The sequence below is a fragment of the Gnatocerus cornutus genome, unplaced genomic scaffold (assembly GCF_029298725.1).
Source record: "Gnatocerus cornutus isolate USDA-ARS CGAHR unplaced genomic scaffold, icGnaCorn1.1 ctg00000029.1___fragment_2___debris, whole genome shotgun sequence".
In the NCBI taxonomy this organism is placed as follows: domain Eukaryota; kingdom Metazoa; phylum Arthropoda; class Insecta; order Coleoptera; family Tenebrionidae; genus Gnatocerus; species Gnatocerus cornutus.
In genome coordinates, this window is record NW_028275379.1 from 11,512 (window position 1) to 29,694 (window position 18,183).

The following is an 18,183-nucleotide window of genomic DNA, read 5'->3' on the forward strand; positions in this document are numbered from 1 at the left end:
AGTTGAGTATCGCCCAGAAGAAACTAAGACATTTAGAAAATTTTTAAAATCATCAGTTTATAGTAAATTAAAAACCATTTAATTTGTTTTTTAAATTTTTGAAATCGGTTCATAAATAAAAATTCTACAACGCCTGCCGTTTTAAAAAAATCACCCTGTATATAGATAACTATAGAAAAGACTTATTTTTGGGCCGCATTTGAGGCCTAAAAATTCCATTTTAAGTTTAAGTCGCCTAAAAAATGAATTATTTAAAATGCTTTCATAAATGGTTTGAACTCTACACAAGCGCATGATCAAACTTACAAAGAGGGTTAACAGAATGCAGTCTGCTCATTTCAGTGTAGAGGGGGATGACGCTGTCAGTTTGAATAGTTGAAATTTTCTGGTTTTAAAGAAATGGACTGTTGACGGATGAAAATGCTTAATATCCATTCACAAAAAAAACCCTAAAAGGAACAGTTGGTGAGATTGGTAACCAAATGGACATTTGACAATTATAATGCCAAAATTTTAAAATAAAATCTTTAATTTCGACTCACTCTGCAAGAAAGCGTAAGAAATAGTTAATTTCTGCATTGGGAAGTTTCAACAAGACACTAAAAAGTTCTCTAGGGTACACTAAAATTAAACAAACTGAACTGACATTGACAACAAACTTCAAAGTACAGTCCCATGAAATGATGATTGAAAAGTACACTCTGTTTTTACAGAAATCAAAGGTAACTTGATTTTTATGTTTTGTGAATGGATATTTCACCAATGTTAGAAAAACCTATTTCGACCTTTCTTTGTCCAGTAGGAATGTGTAAGTTGACATTTATGAGATTCCATGAGGGTTATAATTTTGTTTAAAATTTTAGAGCACAAAACCATTAAACGAGAGTTAAATGGTTACAAAGGAATATTATCTGGCCACCATGAACTACTGTATAGTGATAATAGTTTCACTATAGAAGAAACCTAAAACGAATGATTAGTGTGTTTTAGGACATATTCAGTTTCTTTCTGTTTGATAGTTTGCTTATTGCAAAGTCTGTTTTGCACATTTGCGATATCGTTAAAAAGGGGGGACTTTGCTAATGGAAAACACTGTTTAAACTGTTTACCAAAAATCTTAAAAATTCATCTTTGAAGGATACAACTTTGTTATATTTTCTTGCAATGGGAAGTTCTGTGCTGATTTAGTGTGCAACTGCGCTTAGGAATGAATGCTATGAAAATTGATCAGACGAAAACGACGACATTTTATTCTTTAAGCTAAAACAATTTGAAATTTTTGATGGTTGCGGTGGTTAGAATTGAACACATTATAGTTGACTAAAACATTAAAAAGATTAGATGAATTTTCCATGTGTTTCACTTCTAACCACTACTTCTATGTTGGTAACATAAATATATCAGCCATGCGACTGCGGGTCTCAAAAATTTTATAATTTGATTGCCAACAACTAGGAACGGAATCAACTTCTTTGAAAACCATTCGAATCATGATACAACTTTGAATTTCCATAAATACGTAAGTCACTTGCTAAGGTTTATAAATTATGACTTTTCTGCCAAAGGGCTGTCAGACACGGTTGTGAACTTTTGGTGTATAAATTTCCTTATAAAGTACTTTCCTCCAAATTTTGGGTCAAGTTTGACATTTGAACCTCACTATCAATTGGTATGAAGTATAACTTCAAAATCTTATGGTGTAAAAACACACATGTCCAAAAAATGTCATCGCACCTTGATTAATATTAATAAGAATCACGCTTTATGCATATGTAATGAAACATTATTTTAGTTGTGAAAATGCCGAGAAAGGGGAGGAGCAGCTGGACGAGGCGAAAGGGTGTCTATAAAAACAAGAAGGCTGTCCTTAAGAAATTGGAATCAGCTGCTTTATTGCTTGCCGAAAGTAGCGAGAAACAGCAAGTTGGCACTAGTGGAACCTCAATATTAGCACCAAAAAGACAGCATTTTACAGGTAGATCTTATTAACTCTTACGATTGATTGATGCTAGGAACTGGGGTATGAGACTTGGTTTCATAATTTTCTCATTTTATTTATTTGTGGACTGAGTTTAAGTCAAAATTTTTCTTCGGCGTTGTTTTTGTATGAACCTCGGCCTTAACAGTCAAACACTCAAGCTGAATCTAATTACTTGACATCAAAACGCGAAAAATAATTTCTGAAGATTGTTTTTTAGTAGTTATAGTCCGACACCTGAAAATTGAGGTGTACCTACTTATATATTGTGTTTGATTCATTGTTCTGTACTGGAGTTATGTACACTTTTGATTGTATCGCTAAATCAGTGATTAGGGTTCTCAGTGTCAAACTCTTTCGGGTCAAGGGTAAATTAATGTAAGACAGTTAAATAATTTTTATGGATGCCTGTAGTATTGGCTCAAGTTACAGCTTAATAATTTGTATGTATGTTTAAAGTTTAACAGTAAATATTTTTGAAGCGATGAACTTTTAATATGCATCTATTATGAAAAATTGCGTCTTGCGAACGCATCGCATTCATGTTGCTATGAGTGCTTGAGGTTTGATAGGAAATATCTTCGAAATGGTGAACTTTGCGCAAGTTTTATGTGTGATAAAAAATGCGCCTCGCAGAATACTATCGATATGTGAAAGAATTTTTGATATTTAAAATTTTTATTGAATTGAGTTTTGTACAATTAATGTTTAAGTCAATATTTAATGATAAAAACATTACAGATAAATTCGAGGGATATGGTCCATCAGAAAAAAATGCAAAATGTGAGCTGAATGTCGAACAAAAATCCAATTTATCAAGCTCGACAATGTATGTAACCGTCGAGGATGACTTCATTCTCGCCGGCCAGTCTAGCAAAGGTAGTTATTACTAGTTATCAAATTAGATTGCATTGAGCAAATAACTATATGCTAATACCTACAATAATATAAACTACAAAGTATATAAAGTAGACGTTTTATGTCGTACTAAAAATCCAACAGTCTACAAAGGGATGCTTGCCATTGTTACATTTATTACTTCTTTAACAAGTAGTACAATAGACCGTTCTCGGGTTTGACATTCGCGGCCCCTTTGAAACAATAAATAAAATTCTGAAACGGAAATGTCATACTGCTTTTATGTGTTTTCGGAACAACTCGATGAAATATTGGCCAAAATATAATATTAATATATTTCGTTGACTTAACATATCTGAAGTTCCACAGCTAATAGACTCAACATTCGCGAATTTGACATTCGCGTCTTAAATCTGGAACGGAACTTCCGCGAATGTTGAGGGTACATTGGATTCAGTATTCATGATATAAGCATTTGAGCATTGAAATTCTCGAATTCTGTAGTCTCATTTAACAACATTATGCTGTTATAGGGTATTACTATACGAGCGTGTTATAATGCCCATTATTCACTAGGTTGTTTGCGAGCGAGCGGGGTAAATCAACCGAGGAACACGAGTCATTACATGTGAGTGTAATACTATGCTTTATCGACGACCATTTACTGAAAAAACTTGGTTCATTTTTTAATAAAAAATAAAAAAGAAACATACAAGTTACAAGACAGTCATTATGATGATTATAATTGAGATCTGTCATTTTAAAACGTTGTAAGTGCCATTTACTGAAAAAACTTGGTTAATTTTTTAATAAAAAATAAAAAGAAACATACAAGTTACAAGACAGTCATTATGATGATTATAATTGAGATCTGTCATTTTAAAACGTTGTAAGTGTTATTTTGATAATTTTAGACGAAACGAATAAAACTGTTTTATTATCGAAGTAACTAATACCATGAACTGAATTAAATTTATGTGTTTATGGTGTGTTTTTTAAAATTATTCTCGCAAAAGAAAATCGAAAAAAGTTTATATTGTAGCGTTTTTCGCGTTCGATATATTATTTATTAAACCCAAAAACAACTTTACAACAACTCTTGCACTATTTCCAATTCTCTCTTATTTTCTAATGTCAATTTGCCCCTCGCCGCCTCCGTTGTTGTTCTACCTACTTGATTTCGCTCTATCTGATCCGTTACATTGCCCCCTTCTTAAATACTCTTCGTCCCGAAGTGTTTTTCCGGTCAGCCTGTGAGCAAACTTGCATTTAGATCCTCTCTTGCACCGAGCGGTCTCGAAAAAGTAGCAGGGGACAGTCTTTTCAGGTGGCGATAAAGTTCTAACCACGCCTTCTTCTTCCCCAAAGTACGGTGATAACCGATTGAAATGGATCACTTTCATTTTGCCATTAGGAAGCTTCTTGATAGCATAGATGACGTCATTGATGCGGTTGACAACCCGATATAACTTACAACCCTCGACGACGACGAGGGTTGTAAAACCAGACCAAATCCTCGGGCTGGTAACCACCACGGTCTGCGTTGACGTCGTATGCTTCCTTCATCCGATCGCTAGCTATCTGGATGTTATGACGCACCCGGTGGTGAATATCGTCCATTTTCCTGCGTAGCCCACTGACGTAGTCTTCACCTGCGATATCTTGTCCAGGCGGACATCCAAACATTAAATCGCAAGGCAGACGTAACTCACGACCCATTAAAATACTTGCAGGCGTTTGTCCGGTGGTCTCATGAACCGAAGAACGATATGCCAACAAAAAGAATGGAAGATGACGATCCCAGTCTCTTTGATGGTCAGAGACAACTTTTGTTAGGTACCGATTCATTGTCCTATTCATTCGCTCCACCATCCCGTCAGATTGCGGATGTAACGGAGTTGTTCTGGTTTTGCGAATTTTTAGAACGCGACACATCTCCTGGAATAACGCGGACTCGAAATTTCTTCCTTGGTCTGAGTGTAGTTCAAGCGGCACTCCAAATCGGCAAACGAGCTCTCTTACTAAAACATCCGCCACAGTTACAGCTTCCTGATTAGGCAAAGCGTATGCTTCGACCCACTTGCTAAAATAATCCATAACCACGGCAATATACTTGTTTCCGTCGTCAGTCTCTGGAAATGGACCAGCAATGTCCACGGCCATTCGCTCAAAAGGACTACCAACATTGTATTGACGCATGGGTGCTTTTCGACGTCTAAGCGGCCCATTACTTGCCGCACAGGTCACACATTTCTTTGACCATTCCTGCACATCTGCCTTGCAGTTTACCCAATAAAATCGCTCTCGCAGTTTACCGAGCGTCTTGGCTACCCCCAAGTGCCCCCCTGTAGTACCACTATGGACCTCTCCTAGCACTTCGGATATTCGATTCTTCGGAACTATAAACTGCTTTCTGTCTTCCTGACTCTCCGATGTCCGCAATACCCTTTTCAACAATCCATTGTCGACGACAATGGAGTTCCATTGAGCCCAGTAGGATTTCACAACAGGTGAAAACCGCGCGACCTCCTCCCATGTCGGACGGCGGTCCGTTTTTTTCCATTGAAGCATCAGCCCCAGGTCAGGATCATTTTCTTGATCCCTTTGAAGCTTCTCATTCTCCCAACGGTCGTTCACTACTCTAATTCTGCGAGCAGATTCATCTTTCTCCTCCGCTCGCTGACAATGTTTACAATCCTCTTCGCAAGGTCTTCTTGATAAGACGTCGGCATTTTGATGGATTTTTCCAGCTCGGTGCTCGGTGTCATAATCAAATTCCTGGAGCCTCTCAATCCATCTGGCCACCTGGCCCTCAGGATTCTTAAATTGCAAAAGCCATTTTAATGCAGCATGGTCTGTTCTCAGCAGAAATCTCCTTCCATACAAGTACTTGTAGAAGTGCTCAACAGCTTTAACGACCAATAACTCTCGTCTAGTAACACAATAGTTCTTTTCAGGTTTCGACAAGGTCTTACTGAAATAACCGATGACCTTTTCTTGTCCGTCTTGTTCTTGTGACAGTACTGCTCCTATTCCCACATTACTTGCGTCGGTGTCCAGTATAAACTTCCCATCAGTCATCGGATAACTGAGCACCGGGGCACTAGTCAAAGCCTCTTTCAGCCTCCCGAAGGCTTCCCCACTTTCTTTGTCCCACTGGTATTTTCGATCTTCTTCAGTTAGTCGTGTCAGTGGCTTAGCAATGTTAGCGAATCCCGGCACGTAACGGCGGTAATATGTGCACAAGTACTGGACTTCTTTCTTAAACAGATGACACTTTTTGGGACTAAGTTTCAAACCGGAACTTCGTAATCGATGGAAAACTTCTTCTAAGGTCTTCGAACTGCTTTCCTACCACGATGATATCGTCGAGGTATACCAAGCATGTCTTCCACAATAACCCTTTCAGCACTGTCTCCATTAATCTCTCAAAGGTGGCGGGAGCATTACACAATCCAAATGGCATCACTGTGAATTGCCACAATCCAGAACCGACGGTGAATGCCGTTTTCTCGCGATCTTCAACTGCTAACTCAACTTGCCAATAACCACTTTTTAAATCCAGGGTTGAAAAAATTGTTGATCCAGCCAAAGTGTCTAATGTATCGTCGATTCGAGGTAAAGGGTAGCTGTCTTTCTTTGTAACATTGTTTAACTGGCGGTAGTCGACACAAAATCTAGTTGAGCCGTCCTTCTTCTTCACCAAGACTACTGGAGAAGCCCACGGACTATTCGAAGGTTTAATCACGCCTTCTTGCTCCATTTCTCGAACAATGTTTTCAGCTTCTTCCCTTTTGGCAAATGGTAACCTCCTTGCCGTTTGCCCAATTGGACGCGCATTTCCAATGTCGATCTGGTGTCGAACAATTTTTGTTCTTCCCTTCTTCCCATCTCCAATGTCAAAGATGTCTTGATACGAGCTGACCAATTTTCTCAGCTTTTTCTGCTGGAAAGTACTTAAATCCTGAGAAGATGTTGTAATCCGTGAGTTGAGCTGGACAGGTAGCCTTTCTGATGTTTCCTCCCCAAGGCTTAATTGTTGGACAATTGAAGATACAAGAGAACAGTTTCCCAGAAAGGTGCCTTTCTTCAGTGACATAGAGTAATAATTCACATTCATTACCCTCACGGGCACCACATTGCCTGCACAGAGCAAATTTTTCCCAATCGCTTGCCCCCGTCCAACTTCGTTGTCGTGGCACCTGGGTTCAAAAAGTAAAATAATGCCGTCACGTGTTTTTCCTTCCAGACGTGCACTTAAGATAACCTCACTTCTCTCTGGAACCGAGGTATCTTCTGCTAGGACTACGCGAACCGCTTTTTCTCCAGCCCGGTGAAGTACAACCTCTTCGCCATTTATTTTTAGTGTTCCCTTTTCAAAGTTTAACTTGCAACCTCTTGCATTCAAAATGTCCATGCCTAGTATAACTTCGTCTTCGATGCCGGCTACTAGAACCTTATGTTTAAACGACGTACTTCCAATTGTGATGGTAGCTTCAACTTCTCCATGGGTTACAGCTGCTTCCTCGGTGGCAGTACGTAATCTCCAATTGGTGGGCGATACTTTCTTTCCAGTCTTGATAACATCCGATCTTACAATTGTCTTTGTCGCACCTGTATCTAGCAGCAGCACGTGTAACTTTCCGTCAATAAGGCCATCCACGAAAGCGCTGTTCGGTTGGTGTTTAAGCGATGCGATTTGTGCTCTTGGGGCTTGCTGGCGATAGGTCGACGGTTGCCCCCTTTCCTCGACCCGCCTTAGTTTTCCGACACCGACGAAGTCGACGCCTCCCCGGGCTTTTCTTTGCAGTAACTACGTATATGCCCCTCTTTTCCGCAGTTCCAACATCTTATCGGACGTTTTTTTTTTTCATGACCTCATTCAAGATTTGCTTCACGGCAGCCTCCAGATCTTCTCCCTTACATTCCAACTCTTTGCTCTCAACCATTCGAATCTTTTGATGGCTTCTTGATGTCATCTTCGTTGTTTCAAATTCTAAAGCACGAGCAAGCGCATCCATTAATTTCGCGGGATGAGCCATCAGTAAAGAGTGTCTCGTATCGCTGTCACGAAGGCCGTTTATGAACGCGTCCACCGCTAGCCGTTCCAGCACGTTCTCTGGAGTTGCGGGGTATGCTAGACGCGTCAAACGAGCCACGTCGGCTTCGAATTCTTGTAAACTCTCATTTAGCTTCTGGGACCGGTTCTTTAACTGGCAGTGGTAAACACTTTTCAGATGAGCTTGTCCATAGCGCATTTCTAGGTGTTTCACCAGTTGCTGATAATCGTGTTGTTGTTCTAAACCTCAGTTGGATCACCGCGCAGGGCCACAATCAATGCTGTTGCTTTCTCCGCTGGAGTCCATCCATTCGTTGCTGCCACTGCTTCGAACTGAAGAACGTATGTGGCCCATGAGGACTTTCCATCGAACGGCGGAGGTTTTAGACGCAGTTTTGATGTTTCAAATATAGGCAACGTTGCTTGAACATTCTTCTCTTCTATCTTTTCCTCTAATGCCAGCAATAGACGTTCTAAGTCTGATAGATCATCCTTCAATTGTTCCGCTTGTTCTTTAAATTCTTTACGCAGCTCTCTAGAATTTACCAGCATGTTTTGCTCCAACTCAGTTGTTCTATCTAGCAGTTTTTTTTCCATCTGAAGCATCGTAGTCAAATAAAAATACTTCTGGATCTTCTCCTGAACTTCGTATTGCCTCTTGCAGCCGCTGTTGGAGTATGGTCTTTTTACCCTCGGCGTCCAACTCGCGTTCCTCTAGCTCCCGCCGTAGGTCTGCTACCTTCAAATCCTTTAACAAGACTTTCCTCATAGCCATTTTATGTCTCTTAATGCACTACCCTACACCTGACGCCAATTGTAGCGTTTTTCGCGTTCGATATATTATTTATTAAACCCAAAAACAACTTTACAACAACTCTTGCACTATTTCCAATTCTCTCTTTTCTAATGTCAATCAATCTGCCCCACGCCGCCTCCGTTGTTGTTCTACCTACTTGATTTCGCTCTATCTGATCCGTTACAATATCAATGTTTAAAAACATGTAAAACGTGGGCACATTTTTAAAACGTAATTCCAAGTACAAGGTGTTTATAAATGTTTCAAGCATCAAAGGTGGCTATGAAATGTCAACGAAATTTGCCGCTCATTAGAAATGTGGATTTAGATTTTTCAACTGACATTTGTAGATAACCTCAAACATAGAGCAAAGTAAGTTTTGAGAAGAAATCTGTTCTAGTTGTGGTTTGAAACCTGAAAATCAAAAATGTTGACACAAAATCGTAACAGAAACATCGTTGACATAAGTGACATAAATAATTTTCAAGATAGTTGTATTCACTATGACAACAAAGCGGCAAAGTAGTGCACGACAGGAATTCCAGAGCCATCCTTGATGCTAGAAACATTTATAAACACCTTGTACTATTGCTAGTCAAAACGTTTTAAGTCCAGCTAAAGGTGAATACATTTAAGAATGTTTTTTCCAGAAGGCGATTTATATTGTGCCCTGCATTATATAGGGTGAACTTGAATAAAGTGCAAAGATTTTAACCACAACATCAGATACCACAATTGATAAAATAATTCTGCAAAAAAAAATTTAAATCCTTGTGGGCCCGAATTTAACCACTGTTTCCCAAAGATTGCAAAAACCGTTCGAACAAAAAATGTTTACTCTCGCTGTTATCGGATGTGTTTAACATTTACTTAATTACAGATTTTAAAGGCAGAACACATTTCAAAAATTGAGTATTTCTATAAAATAGTTTGAAATAAATGAGGTCCTAAAATGGACCAATCTTTATCTCGATTGGATTTGTAAGGTGACTTTTTCCGACTCGGAAAAACACTTTATATAACTTTAGGTTTGTCACAACACTTTTGAAGAAACCACTGGCAAAGATTAAAAAATAACTCAAAATAATCCAAATTTGAACAATTTGGCACTGTAAAACTCAAATTTCTCTACCACGATTATTGTTAAACTGGGGGGAACGATAAAAGCGTTTTTACGACCATCTTTTCGATGGTCTTGACTGAACGTGAACTTGAACTAGAGCCTCCAATCGCGCACATTAATTTCTGCAGAAAAATTTAATCATTTTTTTCTCGGAAACGGTGACATTTTGGAACGCGAAATTTCGTTGTGTCAAACTGCGTTATCTGATATTGGGGTTAAAATCTTTGCACTTTATTCGGGTTCACCTGTATACAACACAAATTCAAAGAAGTCCAATTTCTGCTTAAATTGGCAACGTTTTGGAATGGCAGGCCTCTCTCTATTATATAAACTTGAAAACATTTTTTTTAAGAACTGGTTTCTTATACTTGATTATTAAAGCAAATCAATTAGAAACAACACTTATTCCAAAAAAAATTGAATACTGATAAATTAGTATTCTTCTTATTTAGCGATTTTTTTGCCACAATTGTGTTAAATCAGGTAATGAAATTGTTAGTTTTGAGAGTATTGCAGAATGCTCTTGTACCTCATTAATTTGCATTTTTGGATTGTTCTTTAAACGCTCTATAAAATTTATAGTTTTGTTAAGTTGGTAGGAATCGTCAATAATTTTTGTAAAGCCATTTTTTAAATGTGTAAATCGATTTTGCGGAGCAGTGTATAAGCGAATTTTAACAGTACTAGTGTTGTTAGATATACCTTTATACAATTGCTAAGGTTGCTAAGGTGTTGTTATTGCTACTTCAACAATTATTTTGGATTTAAATAATTGATATAGTTTGTTTACTTTGCTGTTAGTTACATCAGAAAATTGTTTATTTACATGTTGAATGCACATTTATGTAGCGTGACATTTAATTGAGAGTTTACTTTTTTATTTACTTATATTTTTTTTAATTTGGGTTTGTAATTGTAGATGAAACGTTGTATTGCATTCGTATTTTAGTTACGTCTCATCAACTTAAGGAAATTAAACGTTTGCAGTACGTTCTCGCGCTTAAACATTCTGGCGTGGGGAAAATGTTGTCTAAAACACTCTTATAATATAGTTAATAACTTAACTATCAGTCATTATTATTGATTGTAACATTAGGTGCTGATAAAACGGAGGGGCGCAGTCAATCAAAAAAAATAGCAACGTATGATGTGCAAATAGTACAAGAAGCTCAGACGCCAAGCACGCCAATGGATGTGTGCGTCGTGAGCAGCTTCTTTCCCGCCAACCGCAACCAGGCGACCGAAGGTACAAATTTTAAAATTTCACTAAATTGAACACATCAATTTATCAGCTTAAGCATCGTTTAAGAGCGAGATGTAACGTAGATAAAAATTGCTGTGTTATTTCGCAGAATCTCCGGACAACGACGATGGCTTATTAAAACTGTCTCCACTTGCAAAAAAAACGGACATGGCTTCTACTGAAGAAGGAATGGTGTCTGCAGATGAAAGGAATCAAGACGCCGCTAATATTTCTAGGGAACCCAGTACCGTAAAAACTACGAGTTCGAGGGAAATGAATTTTTTTGCCAAAGTTGTACGGCGCCTGGAAGCTTTTACCTCGGAAATCAACTAGGTATCTTTAATGGACTTAAATGAATATGTTTCGTTGTGGCCAGTTTTCGACTGACGTACTGTTTGATAACCCTGTATACTGAAATTCTCAGAACGATAGTTCTTAAAGTAAACTCGTCGTCATAATCTGAAAAGATTTTTCTGTTGTACCGGGTGTTTCGCGTTCTTCCGAACCTTGAGATTAAATTTGATTAAAAATGAAAAATTTCTCACTCGAAGTTTCGAAGGTTGTGTGACTGCGAAATGATGATCTGTCGCTTTGTGTCTAAGCTAACATTTTTTTCTGTAATTATGTTTTTCCCAAGCAAATTGCTTTGGCCCGTGCTTACCTTTGGCACCATTCACGCACAAGTAAATTTAATAAGTAAGGTTAGTTTAGACAATGCCGTGATCGCTCTTCAATTTTCAGTGTTAAAATTGAATCCATTGATGTAAGCGTGTTTATTTATCTTCTATTTGTGTTGTATCTGTCCCATTTTGAGCTTAAATCTACTCCTATAATAGCTATTTATTTTATAAGTTTATATCGTGTGATCAGTATTGTTTGTAATTGAGTCAGTCTTGCAAATTAATTTGTGGGTATGCCTTTGATAGATTCGTACTGAGAGCTGTCAAATGGTTGTCAACTGCAATGTCAAAAGTGAGCAAATAGCGAATCTACGTTGAAGGTGTTCTTCCATCCTGTGTCTAGCACCTTCCAGATTTCCTTTTGATCCTCTTTTGTCGCATGATTTATCAATTTTCATAGATTCGGTTGCTAAGTTTGATATCAAATCGCTAGTATGAATTGTCGATAGACGTACGTATTCATTTTTATGGATGACTCGATTACAAACAATATTGATCACACGATAATTAAGGCCTTTGTGGACGATCGATTTTTATGGTTTATGGTGGAGCGAGCTTGCGAACGATGCCAATGAATACGTCGGGTCAACAAAGGCTCATTATGTACGTATTACATACTTGACTTTATGTTCCATCATGTGAGTTAAGTAAAGGTGGAATGAAAAAGGAACCATAGCACGGCGCTTGAAAGTTTCTAGTGTAGTGCTTGAATTAAATGAAACTTTCTTGAATCATTTCATGGCTTTATATTTGTAAACAGAATTAGAAAATTTTGCGATGACAAATTCAAATCAAAAATCAATGAAAATTTATATGAAGTGTAAAAAATATCCTGAGATCAATTAAACATACAGAGTGTACCCGAATAAAGTGCAAAGATTTTAACCCCAATATCGGACACCGCTGTAGATAACGATTTAAAATTCGAATGGGGCAAAACCCTCTCGGATTACCCGTTATTCGACGCTTATGGCACCGAATTCAGCAACTGTTTCCCTAAGACTGCAAAAACCGTTCAAACAAAACGTTTACGTTCGCTCTTATCTACCATAGTTGTTTAATTTTCACTTAATTACTGGTTTTAAAAACATTTTTAAAAGTACCTGTTGCGAAAAATGAATTTGCTTGAAATAAATTGCGCTTTCAAAAGGGTTAATTTTTACATCGATTGGTGATAAGGTGACTAAAAGTTACCTGAAATAATAACGAAAAATTTTTCAAATGCCATTTGTTTATTAGCGTTTTTGTTCCCAACTTTTTGATGACCTGGACTGATTGTGAACTTGAACTTAGACTGCAGTGGCGCCCACTCATTTCATTGGCTGTTATATTAAACTGATTTGTCTGATATTGGGGTTAAAATCTTTGCACTTTATTCGGGAACACCCTGAATAAATTACAGCAGGCCATGATGATCTTTTAACAAGAATAATCTCTAATATTAAAACAAAAGTTTAATTCAATTCTGTTAATGCAATGGTCGAATGTCGACCAGATTTAAGATTTTATTATTCATATGCAAATTGGCCAGGAAGTACTGATGATTCTCATGTTTTAAGAAATACTGGACTGTTCCATCGAATAAAAAACGGTTGGAGGCCGATTTCAGATGAAATTCTTCTTGGGGACAGCAGATATCCAAAGGCTAATTCCTCCAGTTATAATTAACCCTTTACGATATAGCAAATGTGTAATTCTTATCTTCTCGGAAACACCTACTCGACGAGTTGTAGAAAACTATTCGGGTATTGAAGGAAAAGTTTCCATGTTTAAATTATAATTTATTATTATATTATTATATTATAATAAAGTCTGGTCAAGTAAGCCCAGAGACAATGTAGAACTAGTGTGTTAAGGCTTTTCCCTAGCAATCCTGTTTATGGGTCTATTCATTAAAACATTTGTTAGACTTCATTTAGGCAAAATTTAAACAAATTTAAAAAAAAATTGATTTCTCACTAATCACTGTCATCGGATTCACTGGAACTGGACCTAAAATTACAAGATGTATGAAATAGAAACAACAGTTAACAGTCTTTCTTGCATTGTTGCAAATATAATGGTAATATTCATACAATCATTGATGCGGAGTAGAACTTCTGTTTCTCCCATTACAATTAATGGCTGTCGAGGCAGCTTAAAATTCTCGATGCGTGGATTTAAAGGCGTTATAGTTATTGTTATAGTAGACGCTTGTACACTTTTTTCCACCTCTTGGGAATTACACAGAATATGGGCTTTAGTAGCAAACGGCATACTCATGCGCTTCTGTTTAAGAGCTAACTGAAATAATCTCAGTTCTTCTATAAGTGAAGTTTTTACTCCAAAACGTTTTTGCTCCATGGTAAATGATAAGCAAATACAAGACAGACTCGATTTGAAAAAAGGCCAGTAAATGATAATTTCAATAATTTGGGATATTTTATCTAATAATTTCACTTTATAAAAATAAAAAAACAATTGAAAGATTAATATAAATGTTAGCCTGAAATTCAACGATTTCTGTTATGGACTTCGGTCTTCAATAACTACTTTTCGTCTATTGACTATCAATTTTAAGCATTTAAACATGGTTGTCATACAAAGCAAACTGAATAACAAAATTATATGAGTATTTGTAAATGATAAGAAATGCTGACTCAAAGAAAATGAAATAATGAGTTTCTTAATCTAACTTAACTATTCTTCTTTGAAAGATGAAATAATATAATTATGTGTTTGATGATGATAGTAAAATGAGAATGATGGAATTATTCTATTAATAGGGTAATTAATTATAAATTAGTACATAACACAAATAATGAAGCACAATGCACAACGACACAACACAAACCGAATTTTGGCTTTTACAGATAAGAAAACAATTACAATTAACACACTAGAAACTCGATTTTGAAAAGGTACGACTTGTATATTATTATTTTATTAATTAAACATCAAGATGATTAAGTTTAAGTGATCTTAAATCATTTAAAAATATATAATATTTTATGAATTTTTACAATAGAAAATTAATTATTTATGACCCCATTCCAAGAGTAAAAACATCTCCATGTTTATAAATTCTTTCAATTGATCAAGTCTCCCATTTATGTGCATCAATACCGTATAGACCATTTGTTATAGGTCTTTTATATGGGCTAGCAAAAGGTATTATTTCTGTAGCTTTTTCCTCTTCTTCCTTATACATTCTCATATATCCTTTATCGGCTCGCTGATTTCCATACAATTATTTTTAAATTTTAAACTAACCTTTTCTTTCATTAGGTAATCAAATTTAAGTTCTATCATGTTATTGTGAGTAACTTTTTGATTAAATATTTTTTCATATCTCTTTAAATTATAAAGTGTACCTAAAGTAATAAAACCTGAAAATATTTGTTGTTTGTCTTCGCACGAAATAAGTTCGTCTAGATCTTTTTGTAATTCTTGTATAAAATCTTGTGATGTTTCGTTCTACTTTTTGATAGGATGAGTTGTATGGGTTGAAGAGCATACAATTAACAATTAAAACATCTATTAACTATGTAGAAATACAGTAAAATGTGATTAGACACCGTCCTCTAAGGGACGCTAGAACGAACTGTTGGTATCCCCGGGAGTAGGGGATGCGTGAAGGGTAAACGCAGAGGGCGAGAGTGATTCACCCACCAACTCCTGTTACACTCCCCCTTTGGATTCCTTACTCTGTCCCCAGGAGGGATCCAACTAAAATAAGACCTCAAACACAACATGGGGCCGTGCATGGGTTCCGTAGACGGCGGCGTGGGCACTCCGTAGAGGTTCCTGGAACTTCCGCCACAGCCTCTTTGGCAATCGGGTCAGACAACGCGACGTTTGGTTGAAGGGTTTTTCTTGGACGCCCTCGTTTTCTCAACGGTAAGACCGGAGACGGCGTCTCGAGGCCCTCGACAAATGGTCGTATTGCTGACACGTGGTATCTACCCAACACTACGTTTGGATTTGCGGGATCTGCTACAGTGTAAGATACCGGGCTTGACTTTCCAACAATGAGATATGGACCATCTCGTTTTGGGGCGAACTTGTTTGTAAATGAAGCTGCCGCGTTGCTCAAGGCGTGTACGTCGACAAGGACTTTTTCTCCAACTTCATACCCAGGACTTGGTCGTCTTTTTTGGTCGGCGTACTTCTTTGCCCTGTCTTGTTGTTGTTCATGGACCTCACGAGCATCCTGTAAATTATTAGTTAGGGATTTCAGGTAGGGTGTGATCTCGGCCACGAAATTCTCGTTTTCTATCACCGCCCGAAGATCATTGTGGACCTCAAATGGTGTTCTTAATTCGCGCCCATAACACAAAAACGCGGGACTGTGTCCCAGACTACAATGCAGAGTGGTGTTCATCGCAAACCGAACAGAGGCAATGACTTCACACCAGCGAGTGTGATTCCTTTCTACCAACATAGATATTTGCGTTTTTATATCTCGATTTCGTCGCTCCTCGGGGTTTGCAGCAGGGTGGTACACAGGAGTCAAAATTTGCTTGAAACCCAGGCAGAAACAAATTGTGTCCCATTGTCACTTATGACTTTACGCGGAGTTCCATATCGTAGAATTACTTCGTCGATTAAGCACTTCGCGCACATTTCGGCGGTAGCCTTCTCCAGCGGGAAGAGCTCGATCCACCTAGTGGCCACATCTTCCACAGCAAAGACCCATTTTTTCCCACTCACCGAAAGTGGCAAAGGGCCGAACAAGTCCATAGCAAGTACCTCGAACCGTTGCGCCATCACTGGAGTTTGCAACAGACCAGCAGGCTTGGAGTTTTTACATTTGTACCGCTGACACTCTACACATTCGCGAACATATTTGCGAACATCACGCCTCATGGAAGACCAATAATAATGTCGTTGAATCTTCTCTATAGTTCGATCGACTCCCGGATGGCCAGCGAGGGGGGAGTCGTGAAACTCCATAAGCACGTCTTTAGTCATCTGAGCTGGAACCACCAGCTGCGGTTCTTCAGCCTCCGTGTCGGGACTATATCGGTACAAAATCCCGCCTGACAGCAGATAGCCTCTGTCAACCCAACGCGTTGCCTCTTCCTCGTTGCCATCTTCAAAAGTCTTAATAATGTTCGCTACAGTCTCGTCCTTCAATTGTTCTTCCCTGAGATTCGAGGCGGAGACCTGTGGCAAGTTTACTTCCACCACGCGAACATCGATTCCGTTTGATACGGGAGGTCGGCTTAGTGTATCTGCAATTACGTTGGTTCGTCCGGGAATATAGTCAACTCCCAGGTCAAAAGACTGTAACAACAAGGCCCATCGAGCTAGCCTTCCAGAAGGTGACCTGAGTGACATTAGCCATTTCAACGGCTGATGATCCGAAGCCACAATAACCCTCGCTCCCTCCAGGTAACCGCGGAACTTTTGCACACCAAACACAATGGCAAGCGCTTCACGCTCCGTGGTTGTGTAGTTTTGTTCTGCCTTTGTAAGCAGCCGACTCGCGTACTCTACAGGACGTTCGTCGGGACCCTCCCCCTGGAGTAAACATGCTCCCAACGCGTAGGCGCTAGCGTCGGTTTTTAGAACATATGGCAGTTCTGGGTCAGCCTGGCGAAGAATCGGAGCCGTTGTCAGCATTTGTTTCAGTTGTTCAAAAGCTCGTGTCTGTTCGGTCCCCCATGTCCACTGAGTTTTCTTCCTGGTAAGAACCGATAATGGCTGTGCGACCTTCGAGAAATTTGGAATGAACCTCCTGAACCAGCTACAGGTCTGCAAAAAGGTCATTAATTCTTTGACATTATTAGGGGGTGCCATTTTGGATATGGCAGCCACTTTTCCGGGGTCTGTAGAAATTCCACCTTGGGTAATGGTGTGGCCCAGGAACTTTATTTCGGGGCAACCGAAAACACACTTCCGCCGATTGGCACTTAACTTAAAAGTTTTCAGTCTATCAAACACACGTTGTAAATCATTTAAATGTTTATCGAAAGTACCAGACAAAACTATGAGATCGTCCATGTAGGCCAGTAAGGTGACATCCGATAATCCTGTTTTGAACCGATCCATTAGTCGTTGGAACGTTGCCGGGGAATTTCGCAACCCAAATGGCATTCTCAGATATCTATACAAACCAAAAGGGGTTACAAACGCCGTTTTGTCGCGATCCTCAGCTCTCACGGGAACCTGCCAAAACCCACTTGTTAGATCTAGAGTACTCATGAAAAATGTCTGTTGGGCAAAATGAAGAACATCGTCTATTCGCGGTAACGGATACCGATCGGGTACTGTAACATTATTTAGTTTCCTATAGTCTACACATACACGATAACCACCGTCTTTCTTCGGAACCATCACTACCGGTGCCGCAAAAGGTGATTCGCACTCCTCGATGATTTCTTCCTCGATCATTTTCTGGATTTCACTTTCCAAAATTGAACGACGCTGAGGTGACAATCTGTATGGAGGTGTCGCTATTG

General features: G+C 38.5%; 2 protein-coding genes across 2 annotated transcripts; one reads left to right on the forward strand and one right to left on the reverse strand.

Annotated features, from left to right (window-relative positions):
• The first annotated feature begins 1,754 nt into the window (after positions 1–1,754).
• On the forward strand, positions 1,755–11,401 carry LOC148166075 (uncharacterized). The gene is made up of 4 exons (XM_088049454.1): positions 1,755–1,975; positions 2,720–2,857; positions 10,911–11,060; positions 11,167–11,401. Exons 1-4 carry the CDS (start codon positions 1,801–1,803, stop codon positions 11,388–11,390), a joined length of 687 nt encoding a protein of 228 aa, XP_087905580.1. The 5' UTR covers positions 1,755–1,800; the 3' UTR covers positions 11,391–11,401.
• A 2,187-nt stretch (positions 11,402–13,588) lies between these two features.
• LOC148166076 (uncharacterized) lies at positions 13,589–14,080 on the reverse strand. The gene is made up of 3 exons (XM_088049452.1): positions 13,770–14,080; positions 13,697–13,729; positions 13,589–13,646 (listed from the first exon to the last, which is right to left on the reverse strand). The coding sequence occupies exons 1-3, from the start codon at positions 14,078–14,080 to the stop codon at positions 13,589–13,591; spliced, it is 402 nt and encodes a 133-aa protein (XP_087905578.1).
• Between the last annotated feature and the right edge of the window lie 4,103 nt (positions 14,081–18,183).

Excerpts from the sequence above, each read along its gene's own strand:
- LOC148166075 (XM_088049454.1), top strand. The coding sequence starts at position 1,801 with ATGCCGAGAAAGGGGAGGAGCAGCTGGACGAGGCGAAAGGGTGTCTAT. Across the intron at positions 2,858-10,910 it reads CGCCGGCCAGTCTAGCAAAG|GTGCTGATAAAACGGAGGGG; the intron begins GTAGTTATTACT and ends TTGTAACATTAG. Across the intron at positions 11,061-11,166 it reads CCGCAACCAGGCGACCGAAG|AATCTCCGGACAACGACGAT; the intron begins GTACAAATTTTA and ends GTTATTTCGCAG.
- LOC148166076 (XM_088049452.1), bottom strand. The coding sequence starts at position 14,080 with ATGGAGCAAAAACGTTTTGGAGTAAAAACTTCACTTATAGAAGAACTG. Across the intron at positions 13,730-13,769 it reads GCAACAATGCAAGAAAGACT|GTCCAGTTCCAGTGAATCCG; the intron begins GTTAACTGTTGT and ends TTGTAATTTTAG. Across the intron at positions 13,647-13,696 it reads GAATCCGATGACAGTGATTA|TCTAACAAATGTTTTAATGA; the intron begins GTGAGAAATCAA and ends GCCTAAATGAAG.